Source organism: Syzygium oleosum, unplaced genomic scaffold (assembly GCF_021117445.2).
Source record: "Syzygium oleosum isolate NSW1041296 unplaced genomic scaffold, Sole_v2.1 Sole_v2.02, whole genome shotgun sequence".
Lineage (NCBI taxonomy): Eukaryota > Viridiplantae > Streptophyta > Magnoliopsida > Myrtales > Myrtaceae > Syzygium > Syzygium oleosum.
The window spans coordinates 845,486-859,560 of record NW_026607486.1 but is presented as its reverse complement, the minus strand read 5'-3'; the positions used below and the strand labels follow the sequence as shown (position 1 = coordinate 859,560).

At 41.6% G+C, this 14,075-nt stretch overlaps 3 protein-coding genes and 1 long non-coding RNA gene across 4 annotated transcripts in view; 1 reads left to right on the top strand and 3 right to left on the bottom strand.

The window, feature by feature from the left end:
* LOC115686822 (uncharacterized) overlaps positions 1-1,963 on the bottom strand; it is a 48,830-nt gene extending 46,867 nt beyond the window's left edge. The window contains exon 1 of the mRNA XM_030612233.2: positions 1,959-1,963. The gene's annotated coding sequence lies outside the window, so the exon portion shown is untranslated. The remainder of the gene's footprint in view (positions 1-1,958) is intronic.
* On the bottom strand, positions 250-5,459 carry LOC115686784 (putative methylesterase 14, chloroplastic). The gene is made up of 5 exons (XM_030612180.2): positions 4,920-5,459; positions 3,747-3,986; positions 3,514-3,657; positions 3,099-3,233; positions 250-871 (listed from the first exon to the last, which is right to left on the bottom strand). Exons 1-5 carry the CDS (start codon positions 5,169-5,171, stop codon positions 599-601), a joined length of 1,044 nt encoding a protein of 347 aa, XP_030468040.1. The 5' UTR covers positions 5,172-5,459; the 3' UTR covers positions 250-598.
* Positions 5,460-9,739: 4,280 nt separating this feature from the next.
* LOC130137411 (uncharacterized) lies at positions 9,740-10,305 on the bottom strand. Its single transcript, XR_008815859.1, has 2 exons — positions 10,119-10,305; positions 9,740-10,018 (listed from the first exon to the last, which is right to left on the bottom strand). It is a non-coding gene; the product is annotated as an uncharacterized LOC130137411 (long non-coding RNA).
* Positions 10,306-10,675: 370 nt separating this feature from the next.
* Positions 10,676-12,499, top strand: LOC115686765 (uncharacterized). The gene is made up of 4 exons (XM_030612158.2): positions 10,676-11,271; positions 11,542-11,594; positions 11,696-11,863; positions 11,944-12,499. Exons 1-4 carry the CDS (start codon positions 10,849-10,851, stop codon positions 12,155-12,157), a joined length of 858 nt encoding a protein of 285 aa, XP_030468018.2. The 5' UTR covers positions 10,676-10,848; the 3' UTR covers positions 12,158-12,499.
* The last annotated feature ends 1,576 nt before the right edge of the window (positions 12,500-14,075 follow it).

Sequence of the window (14,075 nt, the reverse complement as noted above, 5' to 3'; positions counted from 1 at the left end):
GTTAGTTGATGAACAACTAGGTTGCCTTCTCTAACATCTACCGACTCTAAAACATAAATAGAGTAGCATATAGAGTGAGAATAGAAATGAAAGCCATTCATGGGAATGGTGATCATGAGAGAATTCCCGGTGGACAGAAGAATCAATGGCAAGATTTAGAAGTTTTTCAATGGCAAATTCGATCGCCCTACGCCCATTTGGTCCAAACCTAAGCACGGCCGAAACTCGTGCTTTGCATCCCTTTCCACAGACGAAGAAATTATAAGCTTTAATAAAAGAGAAGGCACAGTATACATACTCAACTTACAGCTAAATTGAAGGCCAAAAAACAAAAAGGAACCTTACAGCTAAATTAATCAAATTGATTATACACATTTACATAGTATAAATGCCGACTAGATTCGTCACACTAAACAGCCTAGACGATGGCCACTCGAAGCTTTAACATTCTTTCACCGCCACAGGGAAATAAACGCGGTACAATAGAACTCGCCCCTCTGTATACGTAGCTCGATGACCCTGGATGAATTAGAATTAGATAACTGGATGGCTCCAATCATCTAGGATAAAGGCGAGAAACAAAAGGCACCACGTAGTTCTATGGAATTTGAGCAATTTCCACTAAAATTTTGTGCAGCGACTGTGGTTTTGAGAAGAACGGGCAGTGATCGCTGCCTTTAATCTTGAAGACGCCTTCTGGAGGGTTTTCTCGCACCAGCTTCTCTTGCACATCGGGAGAAAGGGCACGATCATCCAGTGTCTGAACATAGAACCGACGGCAAGTACCATACTTTTCCGGGGACAATGATAATTCTTGCATTATAGGCCCCAGCGGAATAGGTCTCATCGAAACCATGGCCAACGCAACATCCTAAAAAGAATGTTCATTCAAAAACAATTAGACCGAGCATGCACTAAATAAAATAATCAATTACAATTGCAAGATTAATGAGAGTCACATAATCAATAACCCAGGGGGCTCTAGAGCAAATAAACAATTCTGCTATGTCCGTGCTTGATGTGGCAAACCAAGTTTAGAAACATAGCTCTCTATAGAGGCATGAGAGCATTTAAAATCCACAACACTTTAACCTACCACTCAAAATGGCTCATGAAGAAACAGACTGGTGAATTATAAAATTAAACCATGCTTTGATTAGGCAAAAGTGAGCGCAAAAGTTTCAACCTCAAGCAGATTTCAAACAAAGACTTTGATCACAACAGTAATAGTTCATCCACTGTAAGACATAGTCTTCAGCCAGGGACTTTTTAAACAAAAGCTAATTTGATTAGGAACATGCTATTTCAAACCACTTTAAGATGCGAGGGGTTTAGTAAGCATGAGTCTTATCTATATATAAATGCTGGTAAAACCGACCAGCGAATACTCTAGAGCTAGCAAGGAAGTAGACCTCAAGACACTTTATATTCAGTTCTAATAGGCTGCAGTAGCTATGCCATGACATCTGAGAAGAATTGCACTTATGGAGTGTAACTGATGGCAGGTATGGATTAGTTAGCGGGAGTTCAAAAATTGGAGATCTGCTAGCAAGCTTCCAGTATGGAATTCCAGTAGTGGTTCAAAATGGGTTGGATTTACTTTTGGAGAGTTAAGGATGAGCAAAGGAGTAAATGATGCAAGCACAAAACTGGGAAGTGGAGAAAGGGGTGACTCAATTTGGTGGATGTCAGCAAGAGGCCACAAATACACCGGAGTCTTTATATTAGTTCTTAACTAGTCAAATGGAATATCAAACGGAAATTCCTTGGGTAATAGTTGGTCATGTCCTGAACAAGCAGAAGCTGCATGGAAAGCTGTTTGAAGCAGTATTTGGACTCTAGACAATCTTCAGATTAAAGATCTCTGCCCAACTATTTTTCCTCTTTGAAAGGTGTTAAACATCCTGTAAAAAATTTTCGCTGATTTTGTTCTTGGATTAAGATCTTATAAATATGACTTTGCTGATAGTAATAGACTATATGTTAATTGGGCAGCAGAAGAGGCCACGGGAGACATAACTCTGCATGTGGAATGGCTTTAAAGAAGTATAAGGAAAATTCTGTAAATCATTTTCCGAACGTATTTGTTGGTCTGGAGTCAGGACAGTGAAAACGGAAGGATTTCCCACATAAAAACACTAGTCACTTAGAGCATAGTCACAAGTAAAGCCTAATGTAGAACCAGACAAGTGCAAATAAAAAATGTAATGGGTCGATCTGATCAGGGATAGGAGGCGGAAACAGAGTGAACAATAGGAAATTATGAATCCCCGAGTGAGCAAACATTATTTTACTGTATTAAACTCACATAACTACGACACGTTTACTTCCGAGAGGAATCTGAAGCAAATAATGGCCCGTTCTTATTCCTCCAGGTCAAAGAGAGAGACACAGAACTCTCTTCTTCCCCCATAAGCTCATGAAAACAATGGGAACATGTTTTTCTACCCAGCCAGCTTTTTGGCCAATATAAATTGGAGGTTGTAGATAGTATGGTATAATATCCACCTAGAATAAGCTGGCTGTTAATTTCCACAATATGCATTCGCACCATAAGTCATCTAAAGTAAATACAGTAACAAAGTCAATGAGGTACTCCAGGAGTCTCTCTCTCTCTCTCTCTCTCTCATACTAAAAACTCTCTCTCTCTCTCTCATACTAAAAACAGGCAATCTCTCCCTCTCTCTCTCTCTCTCTCTCTCTCTCTCTCTCTCTCTCATACTAAAAACATGCTTGAGAGTGCACGCACCGAAAAGAATGATAACAAAACTCGACAGGCAATCTCTATCACTGTCTCTCTCTCATACTAAAAACGTGCTTGAGCGTGCAAGCACCGAAAAGAATGATAACAAAACTCGACAGGCAATCTCCACCATCATGTCATACTTTGTTATCATCACAATTCCTGATATGCAGCAATATATCCTTGTTGTTTTTCTGGTGTTGTCGGGTCAGGGTATTGAGACCGAGACCTAGTGTGTACATTTACTGTACAATGCAGTAGACTAGAGTGCAGTAAGTTCTTCTAGTGAGATGCATAAAAGAATGGACTCTTTTTTAATACAACACCTAAAAGTGCTTCTAAAAGTGCAACTAACCTTAGCAGGGGATTGATTAAAGTATAATCCCTTCATTTGATTTTTCTCAAACTGAAATCCTGTAGGAGTCTTGTCCTTTCCATTCCCATATATTAAGTACTTCGATTCTTGCATAAAGAGTTCTGCAGAGCCAAGCTGCATGCAACATCCAATCACAATGTTACAAATTGAACAAAACAAACCACGAGGCAACACAGCAAGTGAACAATGAATATGCCAATTTAGGAGGGGCAAAAATTGCATATCAATTGATAAAAAGTTGAAAAAATTAGAAGAATCGAAAGGAAAAATTTTGTTGAATCTTCAACAGATAAGGCTGCAACAAGTGGATATCATCATCTGCAGAGCAAAGACATACAAGATTCCACTCATCGGGGAACCTCCCCTTGCCCCTATGAACCATATTGGTGCATACCTCTTCAGCAAATACATCAAAAGGCATCCGACCATTAGCCACCATTGTACCACAAACATAAACTGCTTTAGAAATCTTTTCTGGGAATTGCTCCAAAGCATAAGAAACACATGCACCACCAATGCTGTGACCAACCAATATTACCTGCACGAAACAACAGTCTCACTCTTTCACCTAGAAAAAGAAAGAAAGAAGGTTGTTCAGGACATAAACCTAATGTTGCATCTTTAGACCTTTTCATCCTCTGGAAGGTTCTGCAGATAGTCAATCAGTGGTTTTGAATATTCTGCGAGCGTGCTGACACTATTAGTATCAGTTGTATCAATACCAGAACCTGTGAGATCGATGGCTGTGGGGATGAGTCCCACTTCCTCTAAAAGAACTATCGTCTTATACCAGCACCAAGCTCCAAACCCTTCTCCATGTATCAGGACAACTTTCTTCCATTTTACACCTTCCAGAAAGTCTGCTACCTGCGTAAGGACATTCTAGTTATATCTATGTCCATTTTCCTTTTCACGTGATCAAACAAAGAAAGAAACGAAATTTACGCAAGGTGTAGCAGCTAAAACATGTTTTGCCAGAGGATGGAATCTCTGCTTTTCATACTCTAGAATAATGTAAAGCCAGTTGAAAGCATCCTTCATTAGTTGGATCAACCCATGTCCCAGCGCAGCTCGGTTTCATATGAAGAACAGAAGAGGAAGTATAAACCATGTAGCTCAAGTTTGGGCCTAAAGATGCAATCAAGCACAAATCACACAACCACAAGAAAAAAGAAAAACCACGATTGAATACAATAATGCAGTTTACATAAAAAAAAAATCATTACTTTTCCTGCAAATTTTACTTTGCATCCTGTTTTTCTTAAAGAAAGAGTCAAAGAAAATATAAGAAAAATGCAGCGTCAACTTAGGGTTAAGCTCTCTAGATTCACACTACCCGACGCTTTACTCAAAAGATCGGAAACTTTCTCATGACTGAATCACACGCAATTGGTCCCACAATTTCTGCTCACGGAAAGGGGGCAAAAAGAAAAGCAGATCATCTTCTCTTCAAAAGCTTCACCCAGCAGCAGACAAAAGTACAATATAGAAAAAAAAAAATTTGGAGGAAAGCAAGTGCGCATCAATCATTGCACTTTTTGAAGCTCTGAAAGAAGAAAGACGACGTCTTTCCTCTCTCTTTTTTTTTTTCTGCGACTCGCCCGCCCTTTTCCGCGCACAAGCATCGTTCCGGGACTCAAGCACCTGACCATTGACCGTTACTGGCTCCAATTGAATTGGCCACTACCAGTACTACCCCTACTGCTATCGCTAACCTTTCAGATCTTACTCGCCAAAGCTCAATTCGCGTAAGATCCACTCAGAAACGAGCAAAAAATCGACTCGGAACTCGGAGCTCACCGGTTTTCCGTTGGGGAATTGATCGGGGAGAGCGCGCCTGCGAGAGCTGGTGTTGCCGTTGATGCGGCGGGACATGGATCCGTCGAACCTCTGCGACTGGTGCAGGGCCATGGAGAGAGCCTGGCGATGGAGGAGCTCCTCCTCCACCACCAGCTTCCTCTGGGACCGGCCGGCGGCCATCCTCTTGCTCCGCGACACGTTCCCGCTCTCCTTCGCCTCCTTCTTCGCCATGCATATGAACCGATTCCCCATGCCGCCGCCGCCGCCGCCGCCGCCGCTCCTCCTCCTCCTCCTCCTTCCTCCGACCGAAGCGGGACTGCGACGATGGGGGAGCGCTTCGGAGCGAGAGGATAATCCTTCAGGAGCTCTTCCCGGAGAGAGAAGTTCCGGCGGAGAAGGGGAGGAGCATTTTGACTTCTTGCGCGGGGGGCAGGTGGCGATGATAAATGAGGAGCGTGCGGCGAATTGCGGAGGCGATGACGACGAACTTACTAATACTTCTCTGCTCCTTCTCCTTCTGTTTCTGGCTTCTCGAAACCGTAGGAATTTTCTACGATACAACTAAAAACTTACTGAGCAACCAATCCAAAAAATTTTATGGTCATCGATATTTATATTATTAATTAAAATATTACGAATCAAATATAATTAATAATTATCCCGAAACACTGGTAAGCAATGTCCTCTATAAATTAATTGATTTGTTACTTGTGTGTACGATACCATATTGGGCGTGAATTTTATGTATACTCTGGAATTTTATTACCGATTTTAGGTTCAATTCAAGGGTTTGCCTAAGTTTCACTTGTATTCTTAATTGAACGGTTGCAGGTGTATATATATGGACATCACCTTTAATAGGGGTAGAGCTAACTTGGACCGGCAAAACGGGCCGGACCGGACCAGCGAGTTTAGTCGGTTCTCGGGACTATCGGTCAGGTTCCGTTCTCGAAACCGGTTTCGGGCGATCCGATTCCGGTTCAAGGGAACGGACGACCGACTTATTTAATATATATTTTTGTTATTTTTTTCTTTAAAAAAATAATAAAATGTGAACTAAACTCTAAGTGAACTTCATTATCATAAATTCATTGATAAAAAATAGTAAAATGTGAATTAAACCCTAAGTGAACTTCATTGACATAAATTTATTGACAAAAATTAGTAAAATGTGAACTAAACCTTAAGTGTTTGACCAAAAAAAAAAATCCTAAACTCTAAGTAACTTCCATTGGACCGGAGGAGCCGGACCGGACCGGCCAGTCCCGGTCCGTTCGGTCCTAGAACCAACCGGTCCCGTCCCGTTCCCAAAATTTGAGAACCGGTTCTCTCGGTCCGGTTCCCGGTTCCACCTTGGAACCGGACCGGACCGGGAACCGCTCACCCCTAACCTTTAATGACCATCATTTGCTACCACAATTCACTCATCACAATCCATATTTAGACACACGAAGAATATATGGATATCATCGAAAATTACACACTCATCATCAGACGTCATGAAATACCGCAGGGTTATCTGAAGACACGGAACAAGAAAAACACATGTCCGGAACCTACTTATCAGAACCAGTTCTCCAATATTTAAAACCCAGAACGACTCTACACGTTCTGGAATCAGGCTATTCTGGAACCACGCTCATGCCTGATTTTTATTTTTATTTTTGGGGCTTGTAGCGGATCTAGAGATCAAAGTTCGTCTCCTAATTCAATAGGGTCACAAGTCCATTTCGTCGAGTTTCGAGAATATATAATTAAACGTCGGGGGGAGCTAATATAAGGCTGGAAACGAAGCGTCGGTCGAGGTCGCTGTCACGGAAAATCAAGGCCCTCGTTGGCGGAGGGCCGGGAGAAGGAGAAGAAGAAGAGGATGGATGGATGGACGGGCGTGGGAATCGCACGCGATCTATCGATTCGAAATTAGGGAGTCTATTTAACGCGGGATTTCCCCCTTTTTTTACTTTGTGCGATCTATGAATTCGGTTAAATTACCCACACCACTTGCGAGCGACGAAGGTCGCAGGCGTGGGTCCCACTTATGTGTGAACCGGCAGTTGAGGTCATTTAATGTTTTCTTGGCTGTCAGGGGGGGGGGCATGCAAACTGCCCCCTCCACCCGCCCCACCGGTTGCTTTCGAGGTTCTTGTCTTTTGCCCCACCCTGCGCGCCGTACCGATTTCCTGTTCCTTCTTTTGACTCTTCCAACTTTACCCACAAAAAGAAAAACACACGCACACGCGGCTGAAAAAGGTGCTCGACTGAGGAGGCGCGCCCGTTTCGTCTTCGATCCCGACGGTCCAGCTCATGATGGAATATCCGAGCTTACAGCGATAATAGAGATTCTTAAGATTTTTTCTAGAGGACGATATCTTATATAAAAAATAAGAATTAATATTACGAAAAATTCTAAATTAATATATTTGTGATAAATTTATCATAAATTAATTTTTTGACCGTCAAAAATCCCAAACTGGACCTGTGACGGATTTATGCTCCATTAAATTGAATTAATGCGAAAAAAAAAATCACAAACTAGTACACCTGGGCCAAACGGAGGGTAAAACTTCAAACTTGTACATTCATAATTGTCATGCGTCATTTAACTAAACAATTCGACAATATAATTTAACGGAAACTAACGTAGAGTAAATTTGTCACAGGTATATCAGTTTGGGGTTTTTGATTCTCAAAAAATTAGTTGGGAGTAAATTTATCATATGTGTACCGGTTTGGAGTTTTTCGTGATAATAACCCTAGAAACAATTATGATGTTACTGTTAATTATCTATATCTTTCAAGATTGCACTTATATCTCCCTTAATTGTGCGTATCTCGATTGATACATGTTACCTTAGATAATTGTATCGTGAAGCATATAAATAGGCATCATCATCATATATCGAAATATACACAAATTCCTCCACCCTATCTTCCGCTTCATTATTTATTAACTTCGAGAAAAACGAATATTTACATAGTCGTTATCCGTAATCGAATCGAGTTGGTAATAATCGTCAATCATGTAGGCTCTGCCGTGCTTTCAAATGATGTTTGTCCATGTGATACTTATGCCCATGGTCTTTTATCGTATGAAGTTTCGTGTTTGGATCCTCACTTGCCCATGGAATTACGAGTGATTAGGAAATTGCAATGCATACGTACATTGTCCTTTTACACGTCGTCCGAAATGTTCTTATTATTCTAAGTAATAGCGGGTCGATTAATCTCCATTGATATACGCAAGTTATCCGCTTATGTGAATCAATTAAGGCTCCATCCACAGGTGGCATCCAAGATTTTTTTTTTCCCTTCCGAGTAAGAGTCATGATACAAATACATCATCTAACCCGTGCAAATTAAGGGCTTGATCACTTAGCCGAGTCATCACCATTGATCACCACATAACCTTTCTCGAGTGGTGCCAATGCTCCTAGGCAAAATTATGAGTACGCGAATTTCATACACTCAGTTCATCTCAGCTCGATTCATCTCCATCGTCAGATCACATGAGACCCACAATATTCAATAATTGAGATGCGATGGGCTCGCACGTTCTTCTGGGCCCGCTAGGGGTGTCAATGGGTCGGGTCGGTTCGGTTCGGGTCAGATTCGTGTTTAGAGGTTTACTAATCATTTCTTGCGGTCGATTCATTTTCTCAATAACTTTATTAGCACCTTGTTTTGCTCAAAATCTTCATGCTGTCCCATAGCTTCGTTAGTGCTTGTGCAGATACCTTGAAGCAGAAAATATTATGATGCACTCAAAGTGCCAGAAGCCGATACAGAAGAGCAGGTTTGATCTAGAAAGATTACAGTAGCATAAACAAGTTACAATTACAATGTGATGCTCATTAGGCAAGCAATAGCCAACTGTTTTTAACATTAATTATCTGGAAATGGATGTGAATGGTGGCACCCAATCAACTGTTCAAGCAATACAGAGCAAAGTACAATAGAAAATCTGCACAAACTAAGTGTTGGATTATATTGTAAGTAAAGCTGTTGAAGGATGTAATGAAAAAGGAACCAACTGGACCTCATTCATGGACTATGAAGGACAGAGTCTAGTAAGCTGTGGAGAATGCCCAAGCCTATAATATTCTAGATAGCAAATGCCTCAACATAAAAGCACTAATGTTGACTGCGACAAACAAGAGCACTAATTCCATAAAAGCAAGCTCTAGGTCATGTTCATTCTTTTGTAGAACTCTCCAACAAAGACTGGTAGACCCCCAGTTTCAATGAAGTATAAACAAATTTTGTTCATCGATGAGTTAGTCAGCTGCTCATCCAGAGTTGCCCATGAAAAAGTCTGTCTAAATGAACAATTTCCAGCAGTTGCTCCCTTTTCGCCCCCTCAGCAATAGTTTCACATGCTGATCCTTCACCAGAATACTCGTGATTAGCCCTTAAAAAGGACAACGTAAAAGCTTTACTGTGATCATTGTTCGCAGAAAGCTTCCTCTAACAGCACTTACTGCAAGTAAGAAATGAAGAAGACAACAATTGCTAAATGCCTAATCTGAATATGAAAAAGTAAATTTGCAATAAGAATAAAAAAAATTGGTTGAGCTGATGCACTTTGACCATGGTAAAAATTGCCACATAATAGGCCACGTTAGTTTTTTGCTGGACATTTGGTTGGAAAATGGACAGAGTGCATCAATTGCAAAGAAATTCAGTGATCCAAATTGCAAAATAATCGAATTCAGACACCCAAGACACCCAACTAGACATCGGCATCACAAACGGTCATTAGCCATTCAACTCTACAAACCTCGAAGCGCAGTCAACCAATGCTATACAGCCTATCCTTCCAATTTCAGATTTCTACGCTCACTTCGCATAGCGACCCTTCTTCCTCCTCCGACCGAACTCGCGAACCAGCCCGCGAACCCTAATCCAGAACCACAACCGGCCCTGCAAGCAAAACGCCGCGAAACCCACGTGAGAATCACTACAACCATCTTCACTAGCAGCTCCATCAGTCCACTTCTCCCCCCAGTCCTCGAAAACAATGCAGCCAACGCAAAACGAAAACTTCACCACCCTCTCCCCCCCAAATACAAACAAGCACGCGAAACCCACCACGGAATTCGCTTCACATCGAACAGCAAACCCGCACCCATCAGCGATAAACCCACAATTTGCTATCGGAAAAGCGAAACTTCGAAAGACCCACAATTCAGAATCCGCTACCTGACGTAGCGGTTGGCGACGCACGATGGACCCGCTTTCATTCACGAAATCGGGATGGAGTTAGGGTTTGCGGGGACTGACTTGGTTCGAGCTCGATGCCTGGGGGGGATGACGATGACGGTGGATCGAGGGAGGTGGCGCAAGTCAAAGTACTGGGGAGGAGACGGGATCCGCTAGAGAGAGAAAGCGGAGCTCTGGAAGAAGACGATAGGGCTTCGGGTGGGGCTTGGGAGCAAGAAGATCATATGGTCCTTGTTTGTTTCTGGTGGGCTTGTTTCGGGCAGGCTCGGGTAGATCCAAAATAAGCTAAAGCCTTGTTTTTACTATTACCTAAACAAGTTAAGGTCCAATCCGATCCAATACAAAAATTTCATGTTTGAATCGGGTTGGGTCAAGTTGGGTGATGTTTCAGCGGGTTCTTTTGACACCCCTAGGGCCCGCATGATAGTTTTCGAAAAAATATTTGAGAAACAATCGTTAGGCTCTCCTTACATCCACGTGGCGCTTTCCTTCTGGCTCGTGGGAAACATAGATAATGGTGACGACGGACCACTCCTTGAGGCCGTCCGCGCATGGCCTCTCCACAGATTTCTGTGATCAGAAAACTGATGGTCTTTACGTGCTCGAGCAAGAGCTTCAATGGATAAAGAACGTGCAACTGCGCACACGCGCACGCCCAAGCACGCAGAAGAAGCCATTTGATCGCCCCCCGGTCGTGCTCTAACGTAGCATGGTTCATATGATAGCTCCCAGCTGTCACCTCATTTCGAGCGGCTGCTTCGCGCGAGGCCTGTTCCGCGACGCCAGCCTTAAACAAAGCGCCGGCGACGATCTTGTCTGTCAAATCGTTCGCTGCAGAGAGCTCCGGGAGAGAGAAAGATGGCGGCGCGAGGGGAGAGGCGGAGTTCCCGCATTACGGTGCGCGTTGTCGTCGCCGGAGGAAGCGGAATTTGGAGGAATTACGGGGTTGAGGACAGAGCGGAGAGACGACGGCGGCGGTGGACGGTTCGAGTATCTTGTGAAGGCGCACGGATGGGGAGCGAGGAGGTTGATCGAAGACGGAGTCGAGATGAGGGCGGTGGCTCGAATCCAAGCCGAAGCCTTCCATGAACCGGTGGCTCTCTTCAACGATCTCTTCTTCCAGTTTTTCCAGGTTCGCATCTCTTTCGGACGCCCCATAAAGCCATGAATGCACTTGAATTTTGTGCTTAGGAACCAAACCAGAACTTCTTGACGAAGAATTTTATTCTTAGATCGACTGTATATCAAGTGGTCCGATAATGTTTAGAGTCCGATCCATTTCGCTCGCCGGAGTATTTTTCGCCTCAGATTAGCGAACTACGGTATCGAAGTAATCACGTGATCTCATCGCGGTTAAGTGTTAAGACTCTAACATGTCCTGCTTTAACACACCTTATCGTAGGCAGAAGTGCTCGCCGGGCTCCTTTACAAACTCCGAAACTCGCCTTCAGACAGGCAAGAAATTATATCAACTGCAGTGCAATCGCAGTTTATCCTAATTCGTCAACAATAATGTCAGCAAAAAATAAAAGCAAAACTGACATCGATCAAAACAGGTATGCCTGCTTAGTGGCTGAGCCCACGGCGAGTGTTCCTGAGCACGAAGATGGAGTGGTCGGAGTGGTCGACGTCACGGTGTTGAGTGAGGAGGCCGTGCTTCAGTACTTACCGGGAGCTGAAGAGTACCTCTATGTGTCCGGCATTGCAGTGTCCGAGAGCTTCAGGTCAACATCTATCTTACCTTTTCACAGCAGGTGTTCCATCGTGACAAGCTGAACGTATCGCGATTCTAATTCCTAAACAGGAGGCGGAAAGTGGCGACCGCACTGCTCAAAGCCTGTGATGAGCTCTGCATGGGATGGGGCTACCTGTATCTGGTGCTCCGAGCCCATGAGGACGACTCTGGCGCTCGCACATTGTATGCAAACGCGGGGTATAGAGTCGTGACAGGTGATCCCGTGTGGGTCTCTTGGATCGGGAAAAGGCGACGCGTCCTTATGATCAAGAAAATCGGGTGAATTGTAGCACGAAATCCGACTGCCGTGCGCCATTCGCCTCTGGAAATTTTCAGAGTAACACAAAACAGAGGAGGAGATAACATTGATTGTATTCTGTGTGCAATGGGCATCCTTGCAACTTGGAGGGTCAAAAAACAGGATGGTCCAGGGTAACTATTTAGCACCCTACTCCATCAAATCCCAGAAATCAAGTTTGAATTGGAAAATCACCACAAACTTTTAGAATATTTCCGAATTCGACCCGAAAAACATGTATCTATCTCAATTGATCCCCCCTGTTCTAACTTGTGAGGACGATGTGGTTTTGATGGATCATAATGTTGAAAGACGCATTGTTGTTTCTATGGTTGCCCCTTATCCTAAGGATAGGTCCAAGTCGCATTTTAGAGATCGAAAGGATATTTAGGTATTTTGAGAATATGAAATTCTAGTCCTATTGAAGTCGAAATCAAAAGGGACTATAAGAATTATAAGGAGCATCGACTTGATAAATAAAATCGATTATAACATTCAATAATGATTGACCTTATCATATTATCCGGAAGGTCAATATTCATTTATTAACTTAGAAGCTAATAGACTATTAGTTGGGACATTAGACTATTAGTTGTAGTCACCTTTCTCTCTCTCTTTTTATTATTTTTTAAAATCAATACATAAATGTTTACTAGGACCAGTGCAAGGAGATGGACCTCTCCACTGATGAAATTCTAATGAGTTCTTATCTTCTACACATAATGTAAATTATTTCATGTGGGCATGAAAGAGAATAAAAAATGAGAGGGAGGAAGATTTTGTTGATAATTAGGTTACCAAATTGACTTATAATTTAAGTGCGTGAGAAATTTTACCACTGAATTGCGCAAATAGTCCTTAAATTTTGGCCTAATGTGCAGTACCGTACTTAAACTTTTATTTCGTTCAATTTGGTCTCTAAACTATTCCTAAATGTTCAATCCAGTCCCTCGACATTCAACTTATTCAATCTAGCCTTTCACGAAGTCAAATCAATCCTTTGTCATAACTTTTCATAATTTGCTCGTATTTTAGAATATTTTTTTCATTTCAATCCATTTCACAAATCACAAAAGATTATGCTATTTCTTCATTGCCTTTTGTCTTAGCCTTTATAAATATTACAATAGTTCCATTTACGTATATTTTAGCTTATAAATCTCTATAATAGTAAAATAGATCCTTATCTAGAGTTATGTCGGGTTGATATTCCTCATATTTTAAAAATAAGCGTTTGCATAAGGATATCTAAAAACGATATTAATTTATCTATAGAGGATTGCACTTATGTTAATCAAAATCTTGTTCCTAATCTTATAGATAAATAAAATATTCAAGATTACGCGTGTCATTTTTAATTAATTTTAGTTAAATCTATAAATTGGAAAATTGAAATAGCAGGAATATTAACCTAATACAACTCTAAATGAGGTTATAATTTTTCTATATAAAAATCATAAGCTAAAATATACTTAAATAAAACTATCGCAATATTTAGTAAGACAAAAAAGTAAAAGGTAATAAAAAGGGATAATCTTTTTTGTTGGTTGACTTATGAAATGGATTGAAATAACAAAAAGAATATGGGTAATTGTAATTATGAAAATTTGTGAATGGTTTTGAAGGACTAATTGGACTTGTCTATAGAGAGTTGAAGGATGGCATACAACAAATTGAAAGTTTAAGGACAAGATTGAAAATTTATAAATAGTTCAATGACTGTATTGAACAAATCAGAAGTTCAAGAATGACATTATATATTGGGTCAAAGTTTATGAACTAATAGGGTGCACATGATAACGATTCTGTATCTGGGAACTGATTCTGTTCAGAAATGATTTTTTTTATTCCGTGCCCAGGAACAATTTCTAAGCATTTGAAGGCGTTTGGTAACTGCCTAAAA

Coding starts and splice junctions, on each gene's coding strand:
- LOC115686784 (XM_030612180.2), bottom strand. CDS start 5,171: ATGGGGAATCGGTTCATATGCATGGCGAAGAAGGAGGCGAAGGAGAGC. Junction 3,234..3,513: donor TTGATGTATTTGCTGAAGAG/GTATGCACCAAT, acceptor TGTTGCATGCAG/CTTGGCTCTGCAGAACTCTT. Junction 872..3,098: donor TTAATCAATCCCCTGCTAAG/GTTAGTTGCACT, acceptor CATTCTTTTTAG/GATGTTGCGTTGGCCATGGT.
- LOC115686765 (XM_030612158.2), top strand. CDS start 10,849: ATGGTTCATATGATAGCTCCCAGCTGTCACCTCATTTCGAGCGGCTGC. Junction 11,595..11,695: donor CGAAACTCGCCTTCAGACAG/GCAAGAAATTAT, acceptor CGATCAAAACAG/GTATGCCTGCTTAGTGGCTG. Junction 11,864..11,943: donor GCAGTGTCCGAGAGCTTCAG/GTCAACATCTAT, acceptor ATTCCTAAACAG/GAGGCGGAAAGTGGCGACCG.